Source organism: Gouania willdenowi, chromosome 5 (assembly GCF_900634775.1).
Source record: "Gouania willdenowi chromosome 5, fGouWil2.1, whole genome shotgun sequence".
In the NCBI taxonomy this organism is placed as follows: domain Eukaryota; kingdom Metazoa; phylum Chordata; class Actinopteri; order Blenniiformes; family Gobiesocidae; genus Gouania; species Gouania willdenowi.
Genome location: NC_041048.1, coordinates 32,875,379 through 32,890,829, shown reverse-complemented (window position 1 = coordinate 32,890,829; position 15,451 = coordinate 32,875,379). Strand labels below are relative to the sequence as shown.

At 37.8% G+C, this 15,451-nt stretch overlaps 2 protein-coding genes across 3 annotated transcripts in view; one reads left to right on the top strand and one right to left on the bottom strand.

Annotated features, from left to right (window-relative positions):
* LOC114464078 (hydroperoxide isomerase ALOXE3-like) overlaps positions 1 to 15,451 on the bottom strand; it is a 1,091,527-nt gene that overhangs the window by 275,414 nt on the left and 800,662 nt on the right. The gene's annotated exons all lie outside the window — the stretch shown is intronic.
* Positions 1 to 15,451, top strand: part of gxylt2 (glucoside xylosyltransferase 2) — a 33,409-nt gene that overhangs the window by 13,390 nt on the left and 4,568 nt on the right. Inside the window, exons 2-5 of the mRNA XM_028448152.1 lie at positions 2,552 to 2,750; positions 7,195 to 7,326; positions 13,899 to 14,150; positions 14,448 to 14,571. Of these exons, the coding sequence (XP_028303953.1) occupies positions 2,552 to 2,750; positions 7,195 to 7,326; positions 13,899 to 14,150; positions 14,448 to 14,571 (707 nt within the window). The remainder of the gene's footprint in view (positions 1 to 2,551; positions 2,751 to 7,194; positions 7,327 to 13,898; positions 14,151 to 14,447; positions 14,572 to 15,451) is intronic.

Genomic DNA, 15,451 nt, shown 5'->3' with positions numbered 1-15,451 from the left:
CACAGACTAGAGAAGTGTTTCTCATATGGGGGTACGTGTACGCAGTGGCACTACAGGGAGTACTTGAGGGAAAGACAAAACAAATGAAAGCATTAAAAATAGGGGGTTTTATAATATTTATTTTTAGTTAAAGGACAATCATACTAAATATTACCAGCAACTCACTAAACAAACAAAAAAAAACCCACAAATTATGAGGAAAAATATACTGAATAATAAAAAGAACAGACAAAACCATGAAAATACAGAAAATGATACCAAAAACACACTCAATGAAAGATAAAAAATACTTACTACTTCCAGCAACAGACAAAACGACAACAACGGCAGACTAAATGAGAGAAAAATACACAAAATCACTAAAAGATACACAAAAATAACCGAGAAACATACAGAACGACATAAGAAACAAGCAAATGACACAAAAACACACACACTGAGAGAGGATCATTCAAATACTACCAACAACAACAAAAACACACAAAATAAGAAAATACACAAAACGACACACAAAAAAACACAAAATGATGATAGAAATGATCTTGATTAGAACATGAACTGAAAATACAAGGGTCAGACTTCAGGAGGGAGGTGACCAGAAATGAAATAAATATATTCAGGAGACACTAAATACATTCCACTTATTCACAAGATGATATTCTTTAAAATGTGTGTTATTACTCATTTATTACATCATTATGCTCTATAGCTGTTTTTTCACAGAAAAATGTTGTAGTTGGACAAAGGGGGCGAACTTAGATTCAAAAGTAAGAAAAGGGTTCTTGAGCCAAAAAAGTTAGAGAACCACTGGACTAGAGCACTCAGAGAGTGAAAACATCCAAATTCACCTTTTCACGTGACGTCAGCACTTGACTTGGCAATGCGCGCCGCCATTTTAAGAGTGGTAATCATTTGCCTGACAACCGCTATTTACCGCTGATTTTGCAGTCTGGCTGATTTTTATCATATAATACCCAAATCCTGCGTAGTATTTGGTTGTCATAACCACGCCTGGCTGAAGGAAAAGATATCCTTTTACAGAATACCGACAGAAACAGAAATTATGGATCCAAGCACTGAGGCGAACAAACCCAAAATCAAAGTGGTCGTATGTTTGCAGTAGACATTTGGTTAATGGTAGGTTGTGTATTTTGGGGATCTAATTTCTTCCTGACTGATTTTATGACATTGATTATGAATTAACCTACATTTAAATTGTAATTTATTCAGTAATGGCTGAAATGTTTATGGCTAGTATGTCTAACTTGAATACAAGCAACGTGAAATTAGCAGTAAATATGCAATGCGTTGACTTGTATATCAACTGTAAGTATATTAAAAAACCAAATGTGCTTCATATACCCATTTATGTTTTAATTTAGGCTGTATTATTATTATTTTATAATTAGCGCGCTAGCCTAGCATAGCCACATCGCGTATCGAGCCAATTATCATGATGACTCAGGCCTATATAGACACAAAAACACATACATAAAGAAAATATATCCATCTCCAAGCTTTTGTAAGTCCTCATCTTCTCCATTGTGTAGACGCCAGGGCTGGTAATGAGCTACTCGTAAATAGCAGACCATTGGAAATCTGGCCATGTTGTCATTTTTCCATGAACCTTGAGGTGCTTAATATGGACATGATTCCAAACCAACCAGATTTAACTTCCCTTCATATCGGTGCTTGGCCTTTGGCTCTAATCTGCTGAAATATTCGTACAACATTGAGTAAATCCTTCGTGTTGTCCGCGGTAAATAGTGTAAATAGCGGTTGTCAGGCAAATGTAAACCCCTCTTAAAATGGCAAAGGGCGTTGCTAAGGCAAATGTCCCGGATGATGATGTCACCGCGAAAAGGTGTATTTGTCCAAAGTTATCGGGATTGGTGATCGTGATCATGGCACCATGATCATTCAGACTATAAAGGCTCCCAAAGAGCTGAACATAGGGAATCATTGATTTTTGAAACTGATCCAGATAACAGTATTTTGATCCATATCCCTTCCAGAATATCAGTTAAGTAAACCGGTCATTCTTCCATTCTTTAAAGCAGACAAGCCGTGGCCAGGATGAAAGTTTACTATAATAATATGAGCCTAAAACCAATGTTGGGCTCTGGAAGCGTTTGTTATCATTTGTAACATGATCGTCTTTTCTCCTGAGAGAACATCACTTGAAGGGCATAAAAGAATAGTTTTAGTTTCCTATAACAGCTGCTTATGTTTCCCCATTGAAATAAGAAAATGTCATGCTATTTTTTTATATAACTAAAGCAATCTGAAGCCCATCTGTTCAGTATTGATTGCTTTTTTTTTAGTCCCTGTAGCACATGGTCTAATTTACACGTGTGATATGAAAGAATCCATGTTTGTCACACGTTGTCAACAGAATCAAATCCCCTAAGATCCCCCCCCTCCATGTTATGGCTTTGACAGATTAAGGTGTGAAAAGTGCCTTTCTTGAAGTGCCTGCACATGTTACATGTCTATCTTTTTTTTCCTTTAAATTGCCAACCATGTTCTCTTTCTATCACTGTTTTTCTAGTAAACCACGGAGCAACGTGGCTCGACCTGTGATCAAGCGATCCCCGAATGAGGAGGTCATGCACTTGGCCGTAGTGGCTTGTGGGAGTCGTCTGGATGAGACGCTCACAATGGTTAAATCAGCCGTTCTGTTCAGCCTTAAGAAGATCAAATTCCACATTTTTGCTGAGGACCCCCTGGCGCCGCAGTTTAAAGAAAAGGTATGAAAAATGGGTCGTCTGTGTTCTTTTTACGAGCTGCAGCGGTCTGTCTAAGTGCAGCACATGTTCAACGATTCTAGTCTTTGAAACAGATGACATCAAGATCATAACGGCATAAACTCAGCCCTGCTGGTTCACTTTAGTGTGGGTGCATAACCCTTTTATCTCAAGGCTGGCTTATAATTAATCATGTCTACCTTCTTTGCTACAGTTCCATATATCAGTTCAAAGTCACCCTTTCTGAGCAACATGGGTTAACTCTGATTATTCCCACAGATGTTGTGCCTTACGGTCTGATACTCCTTCAATTACCAGAGCTTGAGTATCATCGAAATAAGCTTATTTCAAAATGTAAAACCCCGTGAGCCAATGTTACCCTGTAGAGAAGACGAGGACTGGGAGTCGTTGAGTTGCTGATATTGCAGCGCGTGTTTAGAGCTCATGAGCAGCAGCAGGATTTGCAGAAACATAGCGAGGACGCCTTTGATCTCTTTTCCTCATCAGCATGAAACCCTTTTTTCAGAGGCAGACTAGTAAACTGGTGATTAAATATTCATTCATTCTGTAACAGGTTAGAAAATGTGCCTCAGGAACTGGAATGCCTACATTTATATCATCATCTTAATAATAGAAACAGTTAGTGGTGAGTATTGGCAAGGATGTTGCAATACGATACTTGGGTCACGATATGATATTATCACAATATATTGTGATATTCTACCCAGTTAATATCAAAATGAAAGGCAGAAAGGAAAAAATCAAGTTGCTGTATATGTTCATCAGAAGACATTGATCATTCAGAGGACAAATTGAGTCAAAACTATTTGCTTCAAATCTTCCTCTTTATTATTATTATATCTACGGCGCCATCTACCTGAATAGAGTTGCGAAGGTGACACAATTTTCAAGGTTTTTATGTAGGAACAGGAGCTGGTCAACCTGCCCAGTAGTTATGCTGCTACGCTGAGAAGTGACAACGTCTCCAGCAGTAGAAAACACACATCCACGAAAATGTGAAAAATACAATAAGGAAAATATTGTTTTTGTCACGGCAAATTTGCGGTTGACCTCATTTGGTGACATGAATTATGCTCTGTGTTGAATGATGGAGCCCAGTCAGAGCATGATGATTTTATTAAAAAAAAAGATTTATTATAAAAATCATTATTATTATTGTTGCTGGGTTGTTCCTTGTTTTTTTTTTTTTTGTTTTTTTGTTTTTTGTTTGTTTTGTGCACCAACTACCAAGACAAATTCCTTGTACTGTCCTTAAAACTGTACATGGCCATTAAAAACATTTCTGATTCTGATTCTGAAAAGGAGTACAAAAAAAGGGAGTGTGTCCCATCCTCTATATTGGAAAGGCTAAATGAAAAAGAGTACAGGATGGTCCAGAAAGGTTCTTCCCCGGCTCTGGATATGCAGGACTGACTAACAGTTTCACAGCTTAAGCTTTATACAGATATGAGAAAAAGTCCCAACCCTGAAAGAAGGAAAAGGAGGGAGTCAGATGCTCCCAACAGTGGAGACGTTGGAGCAATGATATCTGTCCTGATAATGTGCGTGCGTCAGTTGGTGTGTGTGTGTGTGTGTGTGTGTGTGTAATGTGAATGTGAGTGAGTTCGGCCTTGTAGATTTCTGGTGTCTTATCTGTGTGTGCATGTGAAAGAATGTGAGTTTTTTGTATGAGGCTTCAGCAGAGACTGTCAATCTAACATGACTCAGCTGTTCAAAGAAAACATGACAAATTGTACACATGAACACACATTTGACGATATGATGATGAATATAATAATTGCCATAACAAATATCAGAAAAAAATTGATTTAAAATCAGCACCCCAAGAATCGCGATATATCATGAAATCGATTTTTCTTTCACACCTCTAGATACAATAGTCCGTCACCCCTTCCTTTGGGTTAAGAACAGAAAGAAACTATCCTAAGTAAGGTAGGGCCCTATGAAATCTGTTTGATTTTTTTTGCAAATTTGTTTGATTTTTTTCCCAAATGTTTTCCACTTTAATTTTTTAAATTCTATTTTTTTAGAAATATTTATCATTTTTTTAAAGAAAATATTAGTTTTTAACTCCTGCGAGGAAACAAAATAAATAGTAATAAATTTAAAAAAAAAACTCATAATTAAACAAAAATGTATGTAAAAAATAAAGTAAAATACAATTAAAAGGTAGATATAAGTTGTAGTGATATGAATTATTCTGACTGCATCTTTTTAATTATTTATGTCAGATAAAGATGTATGAGAGCAGCACACAGCACGGAACCTTTCTCATTTCAAAAGTTTCTCATATTACTGATGTTCAGGCTGCAGTACAAGAAGGGAAACTGCCGAGCTGCTTAGCTTCATTGGCATTTGGTTTATAAAAACACCGGATGGAAAACAAAAGCCCAGTTGTCTGCAAATTGTGCATGAAAGAGTTTGCCTATCACCGGAACTTTTGCAGCCTCCGCTACCACCTCAATGCTAACCATGTAGCAGCTAGCACGGACACTCTGACAGTGCTAGCTGCAACATCCTGCGAGCAGACAGTGTCTTCAGAGCCAAAATGAATAAGTCTATTAGTGACAAATGAACAAAGTCACTGGATAAATATTATTATTTGACGGAGAAAAAAGGAGTTTGTATTGTTTATGGCACTACATATGGATCTGATGTTTTATTTCATTTGTATTTTCTATTATTTGGAGATTGAAAAATGTACACATCAATATTCCCAATGATGGTCCAAACTAAAGATGGCAGCAGCCCTTGGGATTAGACTCAAACACAACGGAATGTAAATGGCTGCGCCTGCATCTGTTCTAGTTTAAGAACAGTAAATTACTTTATAAAGCCACTTTGTTACATATCAATCTTTCAATCTGCCAAAATAATGTAATTAATTTAAGACACGTTGCTTGACGTTGCGTAATGTTCATAGATTTTGAACGTAATCTAGTCGGTGTGAACACACCTTTAGCAATATTTATCTAAATTAAAGACCCAACTTGTGTTGTCTTCTTTAAAGTTAGGATTTCCCAAGCAGATTTGATAACAAGTATGAATAAGAAAATTAGGAATAACCCACTGCAACAACCTCCTTGGCTTCCATTGGTGCTGCCAGCCCAGCTGGTCTTGTGGGTCCAGGGCAGCGCCTGTGTTCACAATAGCGGCTTTTGCACCCGCGTTGGTCGTGGATATTCTAGCATGCCTTAGGCTAGGTTTAAGCACTCGCCCTTTCTGTTCACAGCTACCATCATCATACTTAAAGGGGACATATTATGAGAAATCCACTTTTGCAGTCTTTTTGAACACAAATGAGGTAACTTGAGTGTCCACACGGCACACAAAATGTGAAATAAACCTATCCAGTCAATTGTTTGTCTGTTTAAGTCTTACAACACAGAGAAAATTGCTCCGTTACAGATTTTCTACATTTGTGACGTCACAGGTAAAATCAGGAAAGATAATACCCTCCCCCCCGCTGGTATCTCCACCCATGGACTCCACCCCCAACCTGACTAAATTCTTTTTGCCAGAGTCCACCATTGTTTTTCTCACGAGCATAGGAGTGATGGCTACCGGTAAAACTAAATACAGAACTTGCCTCCTGCCGGTGCTGTGCCTCCACGGTGAACATACACTGTAGTGTAGACACTATTTGTTCATGCGGAGGGGTACTCTTGTGGTTTCCAGCGCATCTTGTGGTTTGGTGTAGGACCAGGGAGCCGACACATTTTTAGTATGTGTTATATCGCCTCTTATCGCTGATATGATGCGTTTGTGACACAATGCGACTCAGCTGTTGGAGAAAACAAATGATTATCACATTAAATGCACTATTCCTGTAGTTAGAAGAGCAGAGGAGGAGGAGAAAGTGACTTAGCAGCTTAACACTCTGGTGAGAGTTTGAATGAGTGCTGCTGCTGCTGCTGGATAAATACGGACCCTGAAGCCCTGAGATGGAGTCACAATAGCAGTGGCCATTAAATAGCCATATGTTTTACTGTAATGTGCCGGTTTCTGGCTGAAAACAATAACAACAGTGTGTGGACAGCACAATAAAATTGCTTTGGTGATCACTGATTTCCCTCATGAAAGAGCAAGGCATGAAAGTCTGCATCATGGATATGCATAAGTAGGCTCCTAAACAGCCCGATTTTTAGAACTGCTTCGAAAGTCTCTATTCAGAGGGCTTAAACTCTGGAAAACAGGCAAGCCACACTGGAGCAAGCCACACTGGAGGCACTTCATTGTTGCATTAAATAGCAGCTGGCAACAGCCTGTGTTGGGCAATGACAGACATAACACCACCAAGCATGACTTCATGTTTTAAGTGGCCAGCTGTGCACGTTGTTTAGTCTGTGACCAGTTATGCACCACTTCATTGGCTTTTTTATCATTATTATTATTATTATTATTATTATTATTATTTTAATTCCAGCTGAACCAGTGGCCTCGATCCATCTCTGCCAGGTTCCAGTACAGCCTCTACCCCATCTCCTTCTCTGTTGGGAATGCAGACGAGTGGAAGAAGCTCTTCAAGCCCTGTGCAGCTCAGAGACTCTTCCTACCCGTAAGGCTTCACACTTTTCACACCTCAACCCTTCATATGACTTACGATCATCATCGGGGTTTAAAAGATGTAGCAGCAATGAAAAAGGAATAGCATTGGATTAGGACGAAACTCTGGATAGATGATTCTGGGCTAGTGATAAAGATACAATACAATATTTTCATAAAAGTGAAAAAGACCAAAACAATTGCAGTTGGAAAAATTTAACTCTGGACATATTTACTCTGGATATACGTAAATAGAAGTATAAAAAAAATAAAACCAACCAAGCTGGTATACGGTGTAGGAGATCATGTGGATTTTATCTGACCCCACACAGGATACCACTCATACCTTTTGCAATACATCTTATGTTTTAATAATATATTGACGTATATTGTTAGATCATATGGTTTAATGCGTCAGGCATCCTTTTTTACTACATGGTCAGGTATGACGCATATGTGTCACTTCAATGGGAAACATGGCAAATCCTACAAATCTGCGTCCTACCATCCATGTAGACTAGAGGCTTGTTAGTACCCAATATGTAACAGCGACCTGAAATGTACATGAAAAAATATGTAAAAAAACCCCAAAATGTTACAACTGGTTAATAATGTAACATAAGATGCTGAGCCCGAAACATCAAAACTTTTTGCCATCGTTATTACATTATTGGGCAGGCAAAATGTTTTTCCCCGAATCGTGTAATAATTGAATTGCGTCATAGAGTGAGTCAATGATTTATTGATTAAAGGGCTTATTGCTTTAATGTGGACATTTTTGGTAACTTTTTTTTTTCCTACTTTCAAATATATATTATATATATACATATACATATAACATTATAATATAATAAATAAAAAAAGGCAAAATGTTTTTGTGTTTACGGCTCAGCATCTTGTTGCGTTATTGACTAGTTGAAACATTTTGGGTTATATTATTTTTTATATATATATATAGACTAATGTATGTGCATAAACCACTACTGTAAACCCAAGTGCTGCCCCAGGCTCGAAGATGCAGCCAGGCTAGCAGAGAGAGCGGGGGCCAGGGAAACCCAGGCCACCCCCCCACGGTCGAGCAGCCCCCCAGATGCCCCCAAGATCCCAAGCCTAGAGGCAGCCACCGCCCCCCACTACACATCCCAGAAAGCCCCAAGGAGTCAAGGACCCAGCGCACCCCGCCACCGACCACAAGGCTTTTTGAATTCTTGACTTGCCTCATCACATATAGAATAGGCTTACGTGATAATATACTCCATAAGATTTCAGGTGAGAAGAACCACGCTGTGCTGCTTTTTTGTCTCTCTCTGCCATCGACATTGGCTGGCGCGCTGCACTTGGCACAGCGAATTAGGTTAAGTGGTTCTGAAGTGCTGGGCTATGGATTAAGGGTTGTTGCAATGGTAATAACTCTTTTTACTTGCAAAATAGACTTTACAAGTTACAACCACTCAAAAGGTGGGACATTTCCCAATCTGGCAGCACTGCCAGCAACAGAAGTATACTTAAATGACAGAGTATGGATACTTCAAATGGTAGTAATCATTGTTCATATCCCTAAGAGCTACATAAAGGACTATATTGGACCAAAGAGATTCATCCCTTTGTATTCATGACTGGCCCTGCTGTTGTCAAGATAAATATTTAAATCCTGTCTCGAGTTAGAGGTGACTTTACAAAGAACAGCTTGCAATCCACATATTTTTTAACCTTAAGTGTAAGGCAACTTGGGTATAAAATGTGTCATCCATGAACAATCCGATAAGGCACAGATAAGATAATCACTCTTTTTTCCCCTGTTAATAAATTGTGCTGTCAATGTGCTGTGAAAATATTATTCAATTGGGACGTGAGATAAGTTTGGGATTGTTCTGCTTGTAGAATCACAATTTAGAATTGGGTTTCAGAGCTCAAAAGGAAAGTTTGCCAGACAGCCGCAAAGGTAATGCATAATGTAAGGGTACATCAATTTAGTGTCATCTTTCTGCAGGTTTTAACCTTCTCCCTGCTTCAGTGAAACTGACTCATATGCATACCATGCAACACCAGACTCTGCTGAAGGTCTGAAAACAAGATAATACATCAATTTTATATAGCGCGTTTTTGGACACACAAAGACGCATTACAGAATCAAAGGATTATTCCACACTTAGTGGCGGTAAGCTACTGTTGTAGCAACAGCTGCCCTGGGGCAGACTGACGGAACCGAGTCTCCCGGCAGTTTTACAGTTGTCCTGGTTTTAAACCAAGTATTTACGCTCTGTTATGAATTAATAAAAAAATATTTATTTTAAACTAAGTAACGGAAGAACAGGAGAAAGCAGGATGACATTGACTAGAGTCGATGGGAATGAAGAAGGCACAAGCGCCCTTGTTATCAATGTTATCTTAGTGCGGCCTTGGCAGGCCGGTACCAACTGGAGTGATATCGTATGGTTTGTGTGTAAACATGTCATCTGCCCTCTCCCTAGGGAAACAGAGGAAAAACACGTCAGGAATGAAATTACATCTTATTATAAGCAGGAACATAAATAATGATAATTTATTAATTTTGCCCCATCACGAGGCTGCCATAGTGCGCCATCGGCCCCTCCGACCACCACCAACACTCACTCACACACGACATTCATAATATCTAAAATATGCAGAAGATTGGTCCACTGATCTGCTTCAATACAAGAACATTTTCATTAAAAAGAGATCTGTCTGAAGCAGGTGCCCCTTTAAAAACATAAAACAGACTTCTGAATGACTATAGGCAATAACATGGAAAGCACTGTTCCAAGTCATTTAAAGTCATGAGAAGATACAGGATTCATTCATGTAATTATTAATTTTCTTAGATGACAATAGCTAGGCTGACATGTTTGTGCAAGTAGAAATTGTACAAGAAACCTGATGAAAATGTGTCTTTAGTCATTCTTCTGCAAAGGTCATTAAAGACATGTCAAACTCGCAGGCACACCACAAATGGACTCGGAGAAACTGCAATTTTCCTCAAATTATACCACAAAATCTAGACGCTCCCAGTCTAAAACCTCCAAAGACCAAACTATGCTAACTAGCTACTAAATTTCACTATAACTCTCTATTCACATTTTCTCAATCCAACCTACTCATCATAGGTTGCTGGGACATCAGGTGCTAATTTTAAGAATTTAGTCATCAAAATGTCACAAAGCACCATTCTCAGCCAATAGCAAAATTGGATTGTAATAGCCAGATTTCAACCCATAGAGGGCAGTCACTTTTACATTTTACATCAAAATAAGCCAAATCAAAATACTTTGACTAAAATGCAAAGAGCTGGACAAAAATCATAAAAAAAAAAAAAAAAAAAACACTTCTTAATATTCAAATACAGTTTTGGGGTTTAGTTACTCTCTAATTTAAAAATGGTCAAAAAATATATATCTGACTGATATCTGTCGCATATTGCTTTGGTATTGTCAAAGCCTTATTTACTTTATATATCATTAATACAAGGAAGTGTAAAGTAGGGCACATTAATGTTGAAAGTGCTTGTTTTCCCGCCAAAAAAAAAAAAAAAAAAAAAAAAATAAAATGAGCTTGACACCCTTGAACATATATTAATTCGAAATTAGAGTTTTTGTTTTACGGGGCAAGACAGTGAAGTTGTGGTTAGCGATTCTCCCTCACAACAATAGAGCTTTGGGATCCACTCCCTGTGGGGGAGACATTGGACCTTTATCTGTGGAGTTTGCAAGTTCTCCAAATGTTTTCATTTTTTTTTTTTTTCTTGGTTTTGAGTCCACAGACATGTATTCTAAGTTACTAAACGTGCTCGTCAGTGTAAATGACAGAAAATACTGTAAATGAATAGAATAGTCATACACTTAGAGTGAAAAACTAGGAGACATTCCCTCCAGCCCACACTGTTTATTGAGCAAATGTGAAAAAAGAGAATATGTGGGTACAGGCTGTTACAGTCATTGATCAGCTGCCACACTAAGCCACAGAGGAGCCTGCTGCTAACAACAGAAAATCTCCATTCTTTGAACAAACACGTTATCTTTCCTAGCCCAGCTGCTCTCCTTTCACACCCACAAGCATGTCCTCGCTTTTTTACTGTCTCTGTAGTTCAGTTTGATGCTGGTGTTTGAATGCAGGGTTGGGGTCAATATCGGTCCGATATCAGCAGAAAACGAATATCGGATATCGGATTCAAATTTCCCATTTTCCGATTTTTTTATTATTTATTTATTTATTTCATTCATTTGTAGAATACCGTAGACATTATGTTGAAGGTTAAAATGTATGTAACCAATTGGTTAATAATAAATGGGTCAGTTTTTCTCCGACCGTCTGTTGCTGACTATTATTCTCTGTTTGAGTAACATCACTTGATCAAGCCTTTTCTAACATTCCACACTACAAAATAAGTAATTTTTTTTTCTATTAAAGAAAAAAAAAAGTAATAAAAGTATGTATGATTCATGCTGATATCGGATCAATATCGGTATTGGCCTATACACAAGGCTGCAATATCGGCATCATATCGTTAATGAAAAAGTTGTATCGGGACATCCCTAATTATTATTTTACCCTGAAAGTCAATTACAATTACGTTCTGAATTACTGTACTAAAGTTCAAATTCAATTTATCACAATTACTGACCCTTTAATAAATACAGTATCAGTATCCTAATAAAACTGAACCTTCCTCTTCTGTTAGCTTTCTATTTGCATCTCTTATGATAACGGGTCATTTTGACCCATGTCTTAAATCAGCTGTAAAATACACTAAAATATATAATCTATCACCTAATTTGTTTCTCATTTCCTGGCTTCTGAGCCTTTTTTCCTGTCAGTATACTCCCCTTTTTTAAATGCTAAAATGATCCTCAAGATTCACTGACAAGTAGAGGGAAAAGTTGATCTGAAACATCTTTTAATATGTAATAACTACGTATGTGTAAGCCATAGAACTGTAACATGGTTCCCCAGGTTTGGGTTTAATTCAGTTATAAAAGACAGTTTTAATAGAATTTCCATGCCAATTATGATTACAAAGTAAATTACCTGAACTCAATTACAATTCAATTATGATTACATCAAAACACAAGCAATGTTTTCATACAGTTAAATCAATGTACAAACAATCAATTTTCTCAAAGTATAGAGTTGAAGAAGAGTGATGAGATCTAACATGTTACTTGTTGTCATTTTCTGGAAATACGCATGTCTGTCAGCCTTGTATATAATATTAATTGAGGTATGTAATGTTGAAAATGTCAGCAACATACGTTTGAAAACTGAATGAACAATGAGGGTGGGAGATAATAAGTGCTACTTCATCCCACTCCCTTTCGAACAGTGTTTTTATTTATGCTATCTACAATATTCCTGTTAATACATATCATGTCATTAGCCATTTAGGCTACAAATGGAAAAATGTATGTACGCATGCTAGTCGAGCTTTTTCTGTTTGTATTAAATGGCTTAAAATGAATAAAAATAAATAAAATAATAAATAAATTATAATTGTAACTAGAATATTTGGATTTCCTGAAGAAAATGCAAGTGAAGATGCAGCTGCTGGCCCGCGTCGCATTGCATTAGCTTAGCATTAGCTAACATTAGCATTACTTTATATTAGCTTAGTATTAGCATTACTTTGCCTTAGTTTAGCATTAGTTAGCATTAATTAGCATTAACTAGCATTACCATGACTTTGTATTAGCATTATTTAACATTAGTATTAGATAGCATTAGCATTACTTTAGCATTAGTATAGGCAAGGCAAGGCAAATTTATTTGTATAGCGCATTTCATACACAAGGCAACTCAATGTGCTTTACATGATAAAACATTCAATTGTTTAAAATCAATAAGAACATTTAAAATCATCAGTAAAGTCAGTTAAAATCATCAGCATTAGCATTAACCTAGCATTAGCATTAACCAAGCATTAGCGTTAACCAAACATTGGCACTAACCTAGCAGTAGCATTAGCCTAGCATTGGCAATAACCTAGCAATAGCATTAACCTAGCATTGGCATTAATCTAGCATTAGCACTAACCTAGCAGTAGCATTAACCTAGCAATAGCATTAACCTAGCAATAGCATTAACCTAGCAATAGCATTAACCTAGCAATAGCATTAACCTAGAATTAGCATTAGCCTAGCATTGGCAATAACCTAACAATAGCATTAACCTAGCATTGGCATTAACCTAGCATTAGCACTAACCTAGCATTAGCATAAACCTAGCAATAGCATTAGCCTACCATTGGCATTAACCTAGCATTTATTAAACATTGGCAATAAGGTTGAAAAAAGTTTAAATCAGTTGAAAAAGTTTAAAAACGTTGAAAAGGTTGAAAAAGTTACAAATTATAAAAGTACAAGCATAAATCTCTGCAACTTTCTGAATTTTTTGATAGATTATTTGTCAAAATCGGACAAACGGTGTAGGTGGAGTTAACACAGACGTGAAAAAATCTCAATAACAATCGTGAGGATGCCTCCTGCAGCCTCACTAATTAATTAGCAAATACAATTATAATTGACCCCAACCCTGGCTGAATGTGACACTGATGATTCAAATTTCACCACCCAGGTGATTCTGAAGGACGTGGACTCGTTGCTCTATGTGGACACAGATGTACTGTTTCTGAGGCCGATGGATGACATCTGGAATCTCCTAAAGTCCTTCAACAGCACTCAGCTGGCAGCGATGGCCCCGGAGCACGAGATCCCCAGGATAGGATGGTACAGCCGCTTCGCACGCCACCCGTTCTTCGGCGTCACAGGGGTCAACTCCGGTGTCATGCTGATGAATCTCACAAGGATCCGCAGCAAGCTGTTCAAGGTGAAATATGGAAACCCGGTGGTCTTTTTAACCTGCTGGAGGATTTGATTATAGAGAAGAAATGAGCTTAGTTTTGAGCTTTTGTTGCAGACTGAGAGCTCAGAGTGGGCTATGATTGAAGTTTCATCCATTACCACGCTCACACTCCGCTTTTCTGCTCGCCGAACTCAATTTAGCAGCTTTATAGCTGGCAGCGGTTTGCAAAAGGATGCTGGAATATAAATGAGCTCCTCCTTTGATGATCGTTTCTCCCTGAAGGCGCAGCTTAAGCTGTTTTTGTTTCTGTTGGTATTTCAGAACAGTATGATTGCCGGCGGCCTGTCATGGGAGGATCTCCTCCATCCGCTCTATCAGAAGTACAAGAATCACATCACGTGGGGGGATCAGGACCTCCTCAACATCATCTTCCATTACAATCCGGGTATGCTTTTGTTCTTTTGCTGAGAATCCTACAGCCGACTGTCAATCAAACACAGTTTTCTTCTTTGAAAAGGTTTACTTCCTAAGGAGTTTAAAAGTCAGTCTCCCCTTAAGATTCCACCCTGGTTGTGTGAGTGTATTTGGTAAATAAAAATAGAAATGCTACATTAGGGTGGTCCATCAAAGCATGGGAAAAAATACAGTTTCGGATAACGTTGATTAGAACCCTGCATTTGATTTTAGCATCCAAAAGATTATTTAGGAAGAAATGTGGAAGAAAAAGGAGATTTTTAGAGCAGAGGTCACTAATCGTTTTGAAACTGTGACCTTCAGAGGTACTGAATAGTCCGATGGGCTAACGGTTTGAAAAGCACTTCCTAAATACCTGTTCACAGTTTCCCTTTAATGAGAGGATAAGATAATAAGGAATTATAGCAGTAACTTAAAAAGGTAGGACATGTTTAAGTTTCAACATGCAACACTTTATTTTCTTTATTTAACTAATTGTATAACATAACGTTATTGTAAAATGTGACAAATATGACATATTTTACAAAAATCCACATTGCGTTTTTAAAAATGTATCTTATACAGTATATCGTACTATATATAACATACCACAACCCATCATCCACCATGTTTGTCACAGTGTTTCAGTGAAAATAAACATTTTATTCAAAACGAAAACTTCATCACGTGCAGCAGTATTTAAATACTAACTATATCTGTCATATGTATTTATTATTGTGAGTTTGAATCCTGGAAAGTAAATCAGATTTTAGATGAAGCTCATTGGTGACTAGAGCTCCTGAGGGCCCCTCACATGGTCCATGCGGGCTACCTGGGGCCCGCGGGCACCGTGTTGGTGACCCCTGTTTTAG